Consider the following 14720-nt stretch of genomic DNA (forward strand, 5'->3'; position numbering starts at 1 on the left):
AGCTAGGGTTGCATCTGGCTGGCGAAAGGGCACTGAGATTAAGGAGCAAAAAATGTCATTATCTCAGTGTGAAGGCTGACTGGGTCTCCACGCTGCAGACCGCCTCCTGTCTGCCCGGGGCCTCTGGCGTTCCCTCCTCCGCCCGAAGCCCCGGCTCAGAGAGCGCCAGGAGGAGGTTAACCTGCTCGCCAAGCACAGAAATACCTTTTGCTGTTTCTAAACCGTAACTTGCTTTTAAAGGGACACTTCAAATTATAGTGGCTTAAGAGTGTTGTGAATCTTTTTTTTTTTTCCTAAACAGAAGTTCCCCCAGCTCCTTTCTTCTTTATATTCAAAGACAAGGGAGGTCATGCAGCTACGACCTCAACTGGTTACCTGAGGAGGGCCCTCGCCTCTCAGCCCCCCCCTCACGGCCAGGGCCCCCTTCGCCGAGAACGTAGCTTTAAAGACGTGAAAAATTAGAACTGCTCCAGTTTCTGCCAGTTGAAGGAAAGAGTTTGTCTTCATTGGTTACAATCCTGAACTTGAGAACTTAAGAGGAAATTAAAATATAAGTACTATGGTGTTGGGTAAGCCGAGCCTGAGTTCAGACCTTGGCCCTACCACTGAACGGCTCCGTTACCCTGGCCCGAGCCTCAGTTTCCCCATCTGTCAAATGGAGATAAAACAGTACTCGCCTCACACGGACTAAAGGAGGGTGCCTGGATGGGCAAGCACTCTCTAACATGAGCTGTCATTTTTATCATTCACGTACAAACACAGGGGCCTGAGAGATCACCCATTTCCATTTCCCGGGGCTTCCTCTCAGGCACTTATAGGCTGAAGGGAATTCTGTCGCTCGTCCAAAGTAGAACAAAGAACAACCTTGTTAAGGACAGATGGCCTTTTGCCCTGAGTGGCAGAGGAGTTACCAAAAGAAGAAAGATATATATATCAGGCCACCTTAATTACATTTCATTTTGTCGTTAACTGCTCCGTACACGTCAGTGAGTCGCTGCTGCAGGAAATAAAAGGAAGACCTGTGCAGGCCAGTCAAGGCTGCCTGGAGCAGGCGCGCTCAGCTCCGCCCTCCCTCTCGGACCCGAGTGTCCGTCACATCCTGCGAGCCTGGTCGGGGTCCAGTCGGGGGCGGGCATGCACGGAAAGCACAGTGCGGAGTTTGGCGGCCGCCCTGTGCTCACAGAGCGGACTCCCCCTTTGCCGGTCGTGTCTCCCGTGGGCCAGGCCCCTCATGATTTTCCAGGAGAGAGCATTGGGCCTCTCTCAAGACCCGAGCCGTGTCCCGCGGTCCTGCCGCTTCCACCGCACTGGGCCTCATTCTGTCCATTCTGTTGCAGTGCCATGGATCTGGACAAGTTCGAGAAGGGCCCCCGGGAGATTTTTCACCCTGAGATACAGAAGGTAACGGGACTTTATGCTTCGTAGCCGTGTCCGTCGGGTCAGTGTTAGATAAGAACTACCATCATCCGTGACCCTGAGCCGCGGGTACCGACCGGCGTCACCTGCGGAGCTTGGAAAACGGCATCGTGCCAGAACTCACACCGGCGGTTCTGGTGTGCCGGGGCCGGGGTGCAGGCCAGGAACCCGTATTTTTCAAACGTCCCTTGAGTCATGCTGAGGCTCCTCCATCCATGAGCCGAAAGGTGTGTGTTCAGAGGGACCTTATCAGCCTAAAGCCATTCGTTTTACTGAGTGATGTAGAACTGTGTGGAATGAGAGGGTTTTTTATAATGAATAACATACACAACGTGCTTATCGAGCTTGTAGCTCAGGTGGAAGGCTGTGCTGGGTGCCACAGAGGACAGAGGGTGGCCAGGAAGCTGTCCTGGCCCTTAGGCCTTGGCTGTCAGAACAGCGTGCGCTGGGGGAAAAACACCCGAGTCATTGATCCAGGTGACGGCTCATCAAAAAGATGCCGGCCGCACTTTTGCCTTGCAGTTGCAATCAATTCGGCTTTGGAGCTCTCCACGTGAAACAGAGAGACACGGCCATTCCTAGTGGGATGCCAGCTGTGTGACAGGGACGTCAGGATGGGTGATGGGAGGGGCTGCAGAGGGGTTCCATCCAGCAGGGCGGGGAGCCGGGCGAGTCTCTGGGCAGAGGAGCGCCACACCCACAGCAGCCACCCCAGGAGCAACTCAGGCCGTGGGAGGGGGCAGGCGGGACAATGAGCCGTCTTCGTTTGGAAGCTTTCCAAGTGGTTCGCTTGTGGAGCACAGCTACTAGCTCTCAACTCAGCTCGCCCCAAACATACGGCGTTGTGAATTCCCATAGCTTTTCTCTTGATTGAGTGGTTAAAATCGTATGTGTGCCCTGACTCAGCCCCAAAAGGAACTGAGGCAAAAGCAGGCGTGTGAGGTTCAACTTTAAGCAGCTGCCGGCTCTGCCGTGCGGATAAGTACTTTTCACGGCACACTTAAAATGAATCAGGACTGGAAATACGCCGGTTCCGGTGTACCCTCATCCCTTTGTGTGTGGGGGTTACCGTGCCTGGCCCCTTCCTCCTTGGAGCCGGGTGTGACCCCAGACACCGGGCCCCAGCACCCACAGAGCCCGCTCGATGGCTCTTCGCGCGGCTCGCTGCTGAGGCCACGCGTCTCCGCACGGTCCCCTCCCCTTTCTCTCTCTCCGTAAAGTGACAGGACAAGTAAAAACAAGACTTTCATGCTGTCCTCCCCTGCGTATTTTGACTTTCTTTCCCTTAACAAGTGACTATTCCTGAGCTTTCCCCATCCTGTGTGTGTGTGTGTGTGTGTGTACACGTGAGTGTGTGCATGTGAGTGTGCGATGCAGCAGCGGTAGTTTCACGCCTGTCATCAGGTCTCTGTGGACCTCTCGTAGGAAGCCTCAGGCCACAGGCCTTGGGTTTAGGCAGAAGAGCCCTTACAAATCCCTGGGTCCAAAACTAAACAGAAAATAAGCCGATTGCATTAAAAAGAGGGCATCTTTCCACCAAGTGGGAAGGTGGCAGGTGCTATTTTTAAAATGTTATTTATCTGTTCCTGGCTGCTACGCCCTGTGAACACCTCTCCTGGCCAGAATCTTCCCGGAAGCAGCGTGCGACGAGCCAGCGCTAAACGGCCAGAGAAACCCGGCGTCGGTGTCTGCTCCCGCTGCGGGGCACCCCTCTTTGTCTCCGGGTCATCGTGGCCTCTAATGGGACATTCTGAAATGACCGGGCCTTTTACAAAAAGCTGCAGAGCTCTATTTGAATCTTAAGAGCACTTCAGAGAGGGCGGGGGGAGCCGTGTAAGCACCAGTAGATCAAAGCGTGGCTTTCGTAGGAAGTCAGAATGGAATGATCCCTGTTGAGCATGGCCGTGACTTTTCAAACTTTGTTTGACAGGACCTGCTGGTTCTGGAGGAACAAGAGGTGAGTAATGTGACGCGCTCTCTGTCCCCCGCACCCTGCCTCCGTATTTACGAACAAGCCTCCCCCTCCCCTTCCTCTCAGCTGGACCGCTCCACCCGACCCCACCCCCACCCTCACCCCCACCATAGACCCACACAGTGGGATCTGCTTACTGATGTGGTTTGTCCAGGTTCAGGGTTTCTGTGCAGCTGGCTACCCAAATACGAAAACAATGAAGCTACTTAAACCTGCTTGGAAATACCCAAATGTGAACCTCTTAAATCGCTGTGGGTCATAGGTTTCAATTTTCATTAAAAATAGGGAGTCTGTGCTTCACTACACACTGGGTTTGCAGAAGGCCATGTTTGTCTGTGTGTTTCCAGTCCCCGTTGCCCCACTTAAGAAATGTATTGGGTTTTCTAAGTGCACAGCAAACGGGGAAAGGTCTGCAATATTGTAAATAGGCATTTTGAGTGCATAACTTATGGTTTGTGCATGCCAGCCATACCTCTCAGTAAAGGGAGGTGTCCTTCGCCCAGTTCTCAGGCCAACCTTGGACAAATCCCACACCCCGCTTCCCCTCACACCCTGCGTCTACCCCGTCAGCACGTCCTGCTGACGCTACTGCAACACACACCCCTAAGTCAAGCTTTTCTCAGCGCTCCCCCCACGGCCACGCTGGTTCATCCCCCTGGACACCACCGCCAACCTCTCCAGCCTGGACTCTGCAGTGTCCCCCTGTTCCCGCGCTCACCTCTCTTCTAGTTTCCCTGCTGTGTCCACATGGTCCTTTCACAGTGTGTCAAATCAAGCCATCCCTGCGCTCAAAACTCGAGCGGTTTCCCACCCCACTCAAAGGCAGGCCCGGCAGCCTCGTCGTGGCCTGCCGGAGCCCGTGTGGCCAGGCCATGCTGCCTCCCGGCCCTCGACTCCATCCAGATTGACTTCCTTCTTCCTCCACCTTCTCAGGAAGACTCTGCTGTCCCTCTGCCTCCCCCCACCAAGACGCTCTTCCCCAGGTGTCCTCAGGGGCCACACCCTTACCTGGTTAGGCTCCCTGATCAGAGAGGCCTCCCAGACCACCCTAACATAGCCCCCCGCCCTTCTACACGGCTTTGTGTTTCTGCTTAACTCACGTGTTCTCACTTGTTTATCGTTGCTGCTGCCCCCACCAGAACGTAAGCCCCTTGAGAAGGGGGACCGATTCCGTCTTGCTCACTGCTGTGGCCCCAGGCCGCAGAGCAGGGCAGACAGAGGGTGCACACTATCTGTTGGCAGAAGAGGTGAATTATGTATTGATTGAATGAACTAGGAAATATTCATTCTACCTCCATTAAAAAGAATGAGGTAGACCATTATCTACTGGCATGGAAACATTTCCGCGACATAACATTTACTGAAAAAAGAAGCAAGTCACATGGCAACACTTACAGTATAATCCCAGTTTTTATAAACAAAGACTTGTATGTGTGTTCATTCATTCATTCGTTCATTGATCCATCTAATAGTCACCAAGCTCTCACTGTGTGTGCGCTCTGTACCGGTCCAGGCTTTGGGGACACACTGATGGACAAGACCGTGTCCCTTCTCCATGCCTGCCGCGACCAACGAGCACCACGGAACTTGATAAATGGAAAACGTGGAAGCTCCCCCTCCCCCACTCCCACCCTCCCTCGAAGAACCCCTGTTAACTGTTTGATGTATGTCCACTGAATTTTTTTGGATCTACCAAATTTAAAAAATAAGTAGCAGATCTCTTTATTCCCTTACTAGGGGGGCATTTGCTTGAAGCAACAAGAGCACTCATGACAATATAACTCATGTCCAACACAACAGACATACACACCAAAATGCGTTTGTTCGTTCCCGCCTGCACTTTCCCGAATCCTAAATCCCGCCCGCCCCTCCTCCAGGAGCGCTTGCCCCAGCTCCGCCCGGTCATGCAGATAAACTGTCAGCCGGGAAGACGAGCAGGGGAAATTTAACAAACCACACCAATGACCTTCCTGAAAGGTCCTGTGTTTTGCGAAGTGCTGTCGGTGTCCTGAAGCCCAGGCTCACCGCACCGGTTTGTTGCTCTAGTCCAGCGGGTCTCACAGTGGGTCCCTGGACCACAGCCTCGGCGTCACCGGGGACCTGGTCAGAAATAACAGGAGCACAGCCCAGCACTCTGTGCCTTAACAAGCCTTCCGGTGATTCCCGCGCCCGGGCAGGTTCGAGAACCTCTGCTTCGGTCCCTGCACTGTCGTTCCGACAGGGTGGTCTGCCAGGCCCCAAGCTACCGTGGGTGCTTTTTAAGGGACCGCCGGGGGTGGGAGAGGTGCCGGTGTGTTGGAGACACGTGACCGCTGTCACCGTTGTCCAGACAGAGAAGTTGGAAAGTATACAGCCCTCACGTGGATGGAGACCCATGAAAAAATGCTAAGAAATTTACCAAAAAAAAACGGTTAGGAGGCAGCCTGTGAAAATAAGTTGAGCCTGACTAGTTTTGTCTCCCTTCTGCACACGGGTCATGCACACGGTTGGGCCACGAGTCTTTATGGACCAACCCTCTCGGGGCACCCAGCACCCAGCACCACAGACCGGGTGCAGAGTGAGGCGTGTCCGAGCACCCCCTCCCAGGACGCCCGTGTAGTGGCAAAAGCAGACCAAGATGCGAATGTGATAAAAGCTTGGCAGAGTGGGAACGGGGCTCTTAAGGAAACAAGCAAGGAGCTATGGAGGGGAGTAACAATGAGGGACGCTGGCTTTACTCTGGGGGGCCAGGGAAGGCCTCTCTGGGAATGGACGTTCGAGCTGAGCCCGCATGATGGGACAGCGCCACCAGAGAAGGAGCAGAGGCAGAGCTCCAGGTGCAGGTCCTCCCTCGTCCCTGCTCTACACGGAAAATCACTAGATATAAACTACGATTGCCCTGGCTGGTGTGGCTCCGTGGGTTGGGCGCTGTGCCGTAGACCGAAAGGTTGCCGGTTCGATTCCCGGTCAGGGCACATGCCTGGGTTGCAGCTTTAGTTCCTGGTCAGAGCACGTAGAAGAGGCAGCCAAGCCATGTTTCCCTCCCTCTTTCTCTGCCTCCCTTTCCCTCTCTCTGAAATCAATAAGCATGTCCCCAGGTGAGGATTAAAAAAAACAAAAAACTATGCCTCTGTCCCTCAGGTGTGTTGGGAATGGAAAAAATGTCTGAGACCCTCGCTGCTCTGAGCCATGGGGCTCTAGGACCCAGCGGTCCCAAAGCCTAGTGTTCTGCCTTCCCCTCCCACCCCTGACCCCTGGCCAGTGCTTTAAACACCTCTGTTCCTTGCCTGCCCCTTAGCTGACCATCGAGAATGCCCCCAGCTAGGGGTGGGTCTGACAGCCTTGTCGAGGTTGGTTCTCTTCCAAACTTAGATTTTACCTTCTTACGAAATAGTTCAAGAAGTTTTTTTTAAAAGTATCGAGAATAATATAATGAAGACCTGTAAACCCACGACTTGGCTTAAGAAAAAACAAAACTGTTAAGAACGCACAGAGCTCTCCGGTCCCATTCCACCGTTTTCCGTAGAAGCTATTCCCTTACGTGGGGCATCCATCCTTCCTGCAGGAGCCAGTGTTAATCTAGTGGCGAAAGCTGAGCATCGTGAACATTTGTACCAGCTACTTCTCGATTGCCCCCCTCACCACCACATCTGTTCTGTCGCTTTCTTGAGGTTAAGCATCTTTAGAAATTGGAGGAAGTGAGCTTTTCAAATAAATCGCCTGCCGTTCCCATTTCTATTTTTAAAAGTGTCCACAGGTTTCAGCCTAAGATTTCTGTGTTGAGTTTTGGGGTTTCTGTGTTGAGTTTTGGGGTCTAGGCCGCTGCTGATGGTGGGGGGGTGGTCAGAGATGGTGTCAGTCCCGTGGGTCCTGTGGGCTGTCCATCTTGAGCTCTGCTGGGCCTCAGAACGGACCTGGCACCCTGCAGGTGCCGCTGGCAATGACATTCCAAACGAATTAGCTCACATGAAAGCAAAGCATGTAAGCTGTAAAAACATGCAAAACTAGAGGAATGACGGTCCTTCCTGTGGGTCAGCATTGCCATTTCCCTGAATAACGACCAGCACGTCTCTAACCGTGTGTGCTCTGACGACGACCTTCAAGTCACCACCTTTTCTTGTCCCACTGTAAGGGCTCTGTGAACTTCAAGTTCGGGGTTCTCTATGCCAAAGACGGGCAGCTCACCGACGATGAGATGTTCAGCAACGGTGAGTGTCTCCCCCTCCTTTCTGCGCACGGACCCCCTCTTCTGCCTCACCGAGGTTTTCACGGCCCACGCCGAACTTGCCAGTTGAGTTGCAGCCTTTAAAACAAGGAGCAAGCCCTGGCTGGCGTAGCTCAGTGGATTGAGCTCGGGCTGGGAACCAAAGCGTCCCAGGTTCGATTCCCAGCCAGGGTACATTCCTGGGTTGTAGGCCATGACCCCCAGCAACCGCACATTGATGTTTCTCTCTCTCTCTCTCTCTCTCTCTCTCCCCGCTCCCTTCCCTCTCTAAAAATAAATAAATAAATTTAAAAAAAATACAAGGAGCAGCCGGTAGTTTTACGAGGCTGTGGGGTGACTCTTGTAGGGCAGATGTTGCCCAGTGTCATTCATTTCGTAAATATCGGTCACGTGATATGTGGCGGCCCTGGCCCCAGAGAGGCATCCAGCTGGGAAATTACTCAGGACTCGAAGAAGTCAGTTCTACACAGTCTCAGGAGCAGAAGGTTTTTCTCCTTGATGTTCAGGGTTGGGAGAACTATAAGGTGGTGTCATTGTCCTGTTATTTGCGCTTTTCATGTTCCATACCTGTTTATTATTAGTGGAAACGGTAATGACGTTTTCATCTTGAAATACGAAAACACCTGCAACCCCAGCCTGGTCGGCGGGGGGGTGGGGGCGGAGGTTGGGTGGTCTGACTCTGTGGTCTCCTGTCCGTGGGTTCCTGGGAGTCGTGGGCCCTTCCGCTCGGGACCGTAGAGGCAGGAAGCGTGGCTTCTCCGTTCTCTCCCCGCCGACGCGTCTACAGAGCCTAGTCCGTGTCCAAGCGACTTCGGTTAGGAAACGAGGACTTGCTGATACCACACCTTCCTCACACGTTCCCCTCTTCCTGCAGAAACCGGAAGTGATGCTTTTCAAAAGTTTTTAAACCTCCTGGGTGACACAATCACTCTAAAGGGCTGGACGGGCTACCGCGGCGGTCTGGACACCAAAAGTAAGCTTGCCTCTGGGTGTGTTCTGTTGTGATTTGCGTAACTTTTGTCACCAGCCCCACCTGTGTTTGCGCTGATGCCCACGCTGGGGGAAGAGGACCAGAGGGGGTGAGAGCCTCAAACCTAGGCTGGCGTGGGGGTCGCCGCTCACGTTTGGCGGCTCCATTGAGCTCTGCTCGACTCAGCAGCCCTCACGGCCCCGAGGTGCAGCAGAGTCCCGGTCTGCCCATCAGTTCTTACCCTTGACCTTGTGCTGGGACCGTGCGAGGCTCCGGGGACAAAGCAGTGGGTGAACCAACAGGGTCCCTGCCTTTCTGGGAGCTTGTAGCCCAGCAGACAGCAGGGACGCGGAGCAGGCAAGTGTCAGATGCTTTAGTCCTGCGTGCTAGGAGGAACGAAGAAGGAAGAGTGCAGAGTGCCACGGGGGCGTTGGACCGATCATCAGGCAGAGAAGGCTTCCCCCAGGGGGCGACAACGGGGGGCGGGGGGGTAACTTAAACGTCTAGAGGGGAGTAAAGAGTTCCATGCAGAGGACATTTGCGAAGCTCCTGAGGCAGGAAAGAGCGTGGTATGTTCCAGAAACCAGGAGGATATCGTTGCAGCTGGAGAGAGCGGAGGGACTGGGAGAAAGGGGAGGATTGTCTCACGGGGACTCGTGAGATGCCATTAACAATCCTGGATTGAATTCTAAATGGGATCGGCTTCACGAAAGGGTTTTAAGTCGGGGGAGGTGGGTCAGAATGAGCCTTTGAACAGAACTCACTGGCTGCTGTGTGGAGGGGGTGGGGGGGTCGGAGGGGAGAGGCATGGACGATTCAAGAGCAGGTTTGAAGGTCGAACCGGCGTGATCTACCCACGGCTGATTGAACGTGGGACAAAGAGGAGAAATCAGACGATACCCAGGTCTCCGCCCTGGGCAGTGGGGTGGGTGGGGGCTCTGGCAGCGATACTGGGAGCATCCGAGGGGAAGCCTTCTGGGGTGTGGGGATGAGTAAGGGGGTGAAGGTAAATAAGATGACACGTTTAGATTGGGATTAGGCCGTCTTCCAGTTGCACAGCTTTTCTAGTTGTGCTCCCTCTTGTCGGTCAGCTCTGGGAGTAAGCCAGGCAGCGGAGGCAGAGCTCATGAGGCCTCAATGTGACGGACTTCAGACCTCTGTCCCCTTCCCCCGGGAGCCTCAGCTCCCCCCCGCAGCCCGCACTGGCATCATCTCGGAACAGGAACAGCCAGGCAGGGTGCGAGGCCTGCCCTGCACGGGGAGCGACTTCACCGGCGGCTGCAGGGGTGGAGTCTTTGGCCCCCGGTGTCAGGCCCGTGGGGAGGCCTGTGGGGAGGCCAGGGAGGCCTGCCACTCGTCTCCCGGTGCCAGCCCTCGGCCCCTCACGGCCATGGCTGCCGTCCAGCCAGCCCTCGCTGTGGCCAGGCCCTCTGCTAAGCACTTCGCAGGCAGAGTCTGGTCAACGTCCCTGGGAGCTACGTGCTGTGGTTTATCTCTGTCTTCAGAGGAGGAGACGGGGGCTCAGAGAAAGGCAGGGCGCCTTGTCGCAAGGAACGTAGCCCACGAGAACCCTAGTCCAGGTCTGGCCGACGCTAGCGCCCGCGCTCTCCCTCGCTGGGCAGCTCCGCCGGCACCACATCCCGTTTGTCTGTGGGTGGGACCGCTATTTGCCGGTCCGCCTGTGCTAATGCTGCCCTGGACACCGGCAGTCGGTGGAAGGCGCGGACACTGGCCTTGTCAGCCCAGACTTCTCGGGACGGCCACTGCTCCGAGGGGCGGGGCGTGCCTCAAACAGCACGGGAGCGGAGACGGAGCGCAGGCCCTCCCCGTGGGCAGGACCCAGGCCGTTGCTTCCCCACAGGGGGACGACCGTCTCCCTGTACTGACTGTGCGCCGCGTTCCCGTCATCTGCACAGAGACCCCCTCCTTCTGGTCCCAGAATGCTCTGCACCCACTCAGCACGTGCTTGTGTTTTGCAGACGACACCACAGGGATCCATTCGGTTTATACCGTGTACCAGGGGCACGAGATCATGTTCCACGTCTCCACCATGTTGCCGTATTCCAAAGAGAACAAACAGCAGGTACGTGCGAACACAGGCAGCCCGGGGACGCAGGCCACCGCCTCGTGGCCCGAGTGTGCGGAGGGCACCAGGACGGTTTCACAGGGGGAGAGGCTGTAGGCCACGGCAGGTGGGACGAAGGTCAGACTCCAGTTTAGGGATGCCCTTGACCGTCTCTCCACCTGAACTTGCAATGAGCCTAAGGGAGCGCTGTCCTCTCTGGCACCACCCCTGGCAGGAGGTAAAGGGTTAGAGGTAACAGTGCACATGCGTGTCTGTGTGTGAGCGTGTGTGTGTTTGCACGTATGTGTGTGCAGTGTTGTGGACTCCTGAGAGACTGCTGCACATACCCGTGGCCTTTCCTCTGTGGCTCCTCTCGGTGGGTCCCGTGTCTGGTCCGGGACATAAAGTATGTGGATCCGGAATATTTTTCGGATGCATGCAGGAGGTTGGCTCTGCCTGCTCGGGCTGGGCCAGGCAGGGAAAGACACCGCTGAGGCACCCCTCCCACACCCCGGGGACTGGCCTTTTCCAGGGGAAACGGATTCCAGTTTGCAAAGACACACGCTGCTGGATTTGAAGAGTGGCGGGGGGTGGTTAATTTACCTTTTTATCAGAGTCGTGTCCACTTCTTATGCACTGAAGGCATCCGCATGAATAAATACCATACACGTGAAGGCACGGCTGTTCAGCAAAGATCTATGAGAAATATAGGGACTGTGATGGGGCTAGAAAGGCTTTTTCTGAGCACTTGTAATTTTATGTTAATAAGACTTCAGCAGGGGGCCGACACAAAGCAGATGGGGGGCTAAAATGTGGCGTAGCGGTCATGGGGTGCAAGGCACTCTGGGGACGTGGCGGGGAGGCGCGGGAAGAGCGAGTCCTGTGGGGTGGTTGGGGCCAGGAGAAGGAGCTGGTGCTCGGCTTGGCAGGCAGAGCAGACCCACTGGGGCCTTCCAGCTTGTCCCGGCCTGAGGAGGCTGACTCTGGGGAGGCACAGGTGAGGCAGGAGGAGCCTGGGCCCGCGGAGACGGTCTCAGGGACCGGGAGTCACTCGGTCACACGCTGGGCCGTGTTTTCACCAGGTCTGTGCTGCCAGCAAGGCTCCCCCGCTTTGCGTACCTGAGGGGCCTGCTGCGCGCCACTGCCAGGCTGCACCTCTCAGGGGCTGGGGCTCTTAGCGTCTCGGGGTCACGGGCAGAAGAGAGACCACGCTGTCCTTCCCAGTCACCCTAAGTCGTATCAACCTCCTACATCTCAGTAGTATTGTCACAAGCGGCCATTGAGATATGTTACAATCCCCCTCCTCGCCCAGCCCCCACCCTCTCAGCCCTGTTTCTTTACCAGTGTCACCCGTGTCCTGTGACAGAGGGGCCTGTGTCCTGTGGCAGCCTGAGCAGAGAGGCAGGAGGGGTGGATGTGCCGGCTCAGCCTTCAGCCACCACAGGAGTCTTGAGCCTCATCTCGTGAGGGGGCCGTTAGTACATGAAGGCAAAACGGCCCTCACCAGGAGCACCGGATGTTCCTGGGTGAGCCCTGCTGTTTCCAACCTCCTGCCTGGCTCCCCGGCAGGACCTGGGCCCTCCACTGGCCCAGCATCCGTAGGTAGGAAGAAAATCAAAACCGTGCATTTGCCACTATTGCCAGGAAGACACTGCAGGTAGGAAGAGAGAGAAGAAACTCGGAATGACAGAGCGTTTCATCCTGCGAGGGCAGAGGCCTGCGAACTGGGAGCCTCTCTCTGTGCCCCTCATGGTCCCTCGGGGGCCCAGGTAACAGGCAAAGAGTCAGGGAGGAGCCCGGCCCGTAAAGTCTCGGTGGCTCTTGGACATCCAGAATATTGACGGAGCAGTCCGAGCCACATCCCAAACCTGAAGCAAAGAAACAGAGTCTCACGAAGATTTTGCAGGTCCTGATACTGCAGTCACCTCTTCCATCTCTCTCCGCCCTCCACGCCTGTACGGAACCGCAGCGGGGGGTGAGGGAGGAGCGCGGGTGCTGCCTCACCTTCTTCCTAAGGCGGGCCCGTGGCCTCCCACACCACTGCCTCCCTCCAGTCTCCCAGCCGCGGCTCTGGCTCCGGGTGAGAGCACAGGCTCTGGGATTGGTCGGATCTGGACCGAACCCCAGCGCTGCCAGGCACCGGCTCTGGGTCTCGGGCCGTTTCGTGCACTGCCATGGCCAGGGCTCAGTCTTGGTCCTCTCCTCCTCCTGCCCCCATTCACTCTCTCCCGACCCGGCCGAGACTCGTGGCTGTAAATAGCTCTTCTGTGCAATGACGCCCAGAATTACACCTCCAGCCAGACCCCTCTCCGGAACCCAGGCCCCGTGGGCCGGATCCACGTTCTAATAAAGTGATCTCAGAACACAGCCACGCCCACTCACTCACCTGTGGCCCTGGCGTCTTCTGAACTACAACAGCAGAGCTGCGTGGTTGCAGAGATGATGGGTTCTACAAAACCGAAAATGTTTCCTATCTGGGCCTTTACGGGAGAAAATCTCTGACCTCGCACCTAGGAGGTCATTTTGGAAAGGTCCGCTGGGGTCAGATGGGTAGGGCCGTGTTTTCAGCAGGTCTGTGCCGCAGCCGAAGGCGTATCTAAAAATACCCCCTGGGGAAATCTGACGGAAGGCCTGCCGTTTGGGGGCCTGCAGGGCCGGGCTGAGGGGGCGGCGAATGAAGATGAGCACGGTCAGAGAAGTGCAGTGAGAGGGCGGCAGGGCAGGTGGCCGGCTGGGAGGCTCGTGCAGAAGACGGACGGGGGAGCTCAGGCCTGAATCAGAGCGGAGCGGCGGAGAGGGGTGGCAGTGGAGCCAGAGAGGGGCGGTAAAATGTGGGAGGCAGGAGGTCAAAGATGTCTGAAGTCTGGCCTCTGGCCTTCATGGTCGCTCGTCCTGTGTGGGGGTTTGTCCCTCTGTGCCGTGTGCGAGCGACCCTCTCAGCGACCTTGTCTGTGCCCCCCTCCAGGTGGAAAGGAAGCGCCACATCGGGAACGACATCGTCACCATCGTGTTCCAGGAAGGGGAGGAGCCCTGCCCTGCCTTCAAGCCTTCCATGATCCGCTCCCATTTCACACGTATCCTGGGCTTCGGTGACCACGCAGCTGCGAGCGGTCGGGCAGCCCCGCCGGCCTGGCACGCCCCTCCCGCCAGCGCCGTGGCGGACTCTCGGGGTGCCGTTGTTCTGTGCGGCTCGGCCTCAGACGCACCACCTGGGGCTTCCTCGTCAGCATTGTTCCCCCCTCTCCCTCCATCCATTGGGGTAGCAGATGGGTTCAGTCCCAGGCGGCTCTTGACTGCTGCAGTCTGTCCTTTTCCCTCGGGTGTCTGTGAAGTCAGGGAGACTTCCTCCCACCCATCAGTGAGAAACCCACTGGAAGAATTCTAGTTGACTCCTCTGAGAAGCGTGCAAGGGAAGAAAGATAAAACGCCAGAATGGTGTCTTTGTTGACTCTAAGCCCCAGCAACAGCCGCTGCGTGGTCAGCTCTCACGCTTGGAGAACTCACAGAATTGGTCGTGTTTGCATTTGCTCCCCCTCTGCGCCCTCTAATTTCTGCTTGGCTCACACGGCAGCAAAGCCCTGCTGAAGTTCTGTGTGATGTCCAAGCTCAGCTCAGCCAGGCAGGCAGGCACGGGGCATGAGCTGGCCCGCCCTGCAGACACCCAATGGGGCCCTGTCCCTCTGGGCCACGGGCCAAGACAGGGAGACCCAAGGTGGTGCCTCCGCAGGTTGTACGTAGTTAGTAAAAGGCAACTAACAGGCATTTTCAGGAGACTCCAGTAAGAATGGTGGCAGACGGGACCCTTAAGACTCACTGCATCCAGAAGTAGGTTGCTCTGCAGACGCGGGCTTGTTCGTTGTCACCTAACAATGGAGCTTCGGAGTTTTTGAGAGTTGAAAACTGCCAGACTTCTTCCACGAGGGCAGGGAAGAAAACGGAGGGCACCCGCACTTCACGGCGAACCGTGTCCGCTCCCAGCCCTGCTTACCGGGACAGTCTCTCTGTTGGCTGGGACGCTGGAGCACGTCTCCCTGCCTGCAGCGGCCCTGTGGGCACAGAGCCTCTCCCCGGCCACCACAGGACGGGTCCCGCG

At 56.4% G+C, this 14720-nt stretch overlaps 1 protein-coding gene across 6 annotated transcripts in view; it reads left to right on the forward strand.

Annotated features, from left to right (window-relative positions):
* Positions 1-14720, forward strand: part of GARNL3 (GTPase activating Rap/RanGAP domain like 3) — a 117215-nt gene that overhangs the window by 72944 nt on the left and 29551 nt on the right. For all 6 annotated transcript variants that reach the window (XM_028514249.2, XM_036022244.1, XM_028514246.2 and 3 more), the window contains 6 exons: positions 1338-1401; positions 3347-3373; positions 7500-7575; positions 8467-8565; positions 10542-10645; positions 13593-13701. In XM_028514249.2, the coding sequence (XP_028370050.2) occupies positions 1338-1401; positions 3347-3373; positions 7500-7575; positions 8467-8565; positions 10542-10645; positions 13593-13701 (479 nt within the window). The remainder of the gene's footprint in view (positions 1-1337; positions 1402-3346; positions 3374-7499; positions 7576-8466; positions 8566-10541; positions 10646-13592; positions 13702-14720) is intronic.

Source organism: Phyllostomus discolor, chromosome 3, assembly GCF_004126475.2.
Source record: "Phyllostomus discolor isolate MPI-MPIP mPhyDis1 chromosome 3, mPhyDis1.pri.v3, whole genome shotgun sequence".
Lineage (NCBI taxonomy): Eukaryota > Metazoa > Chordata > Mammalia > Chiroptera > Phyllostomidae > Phyllostomus > Phyllostomus discolor.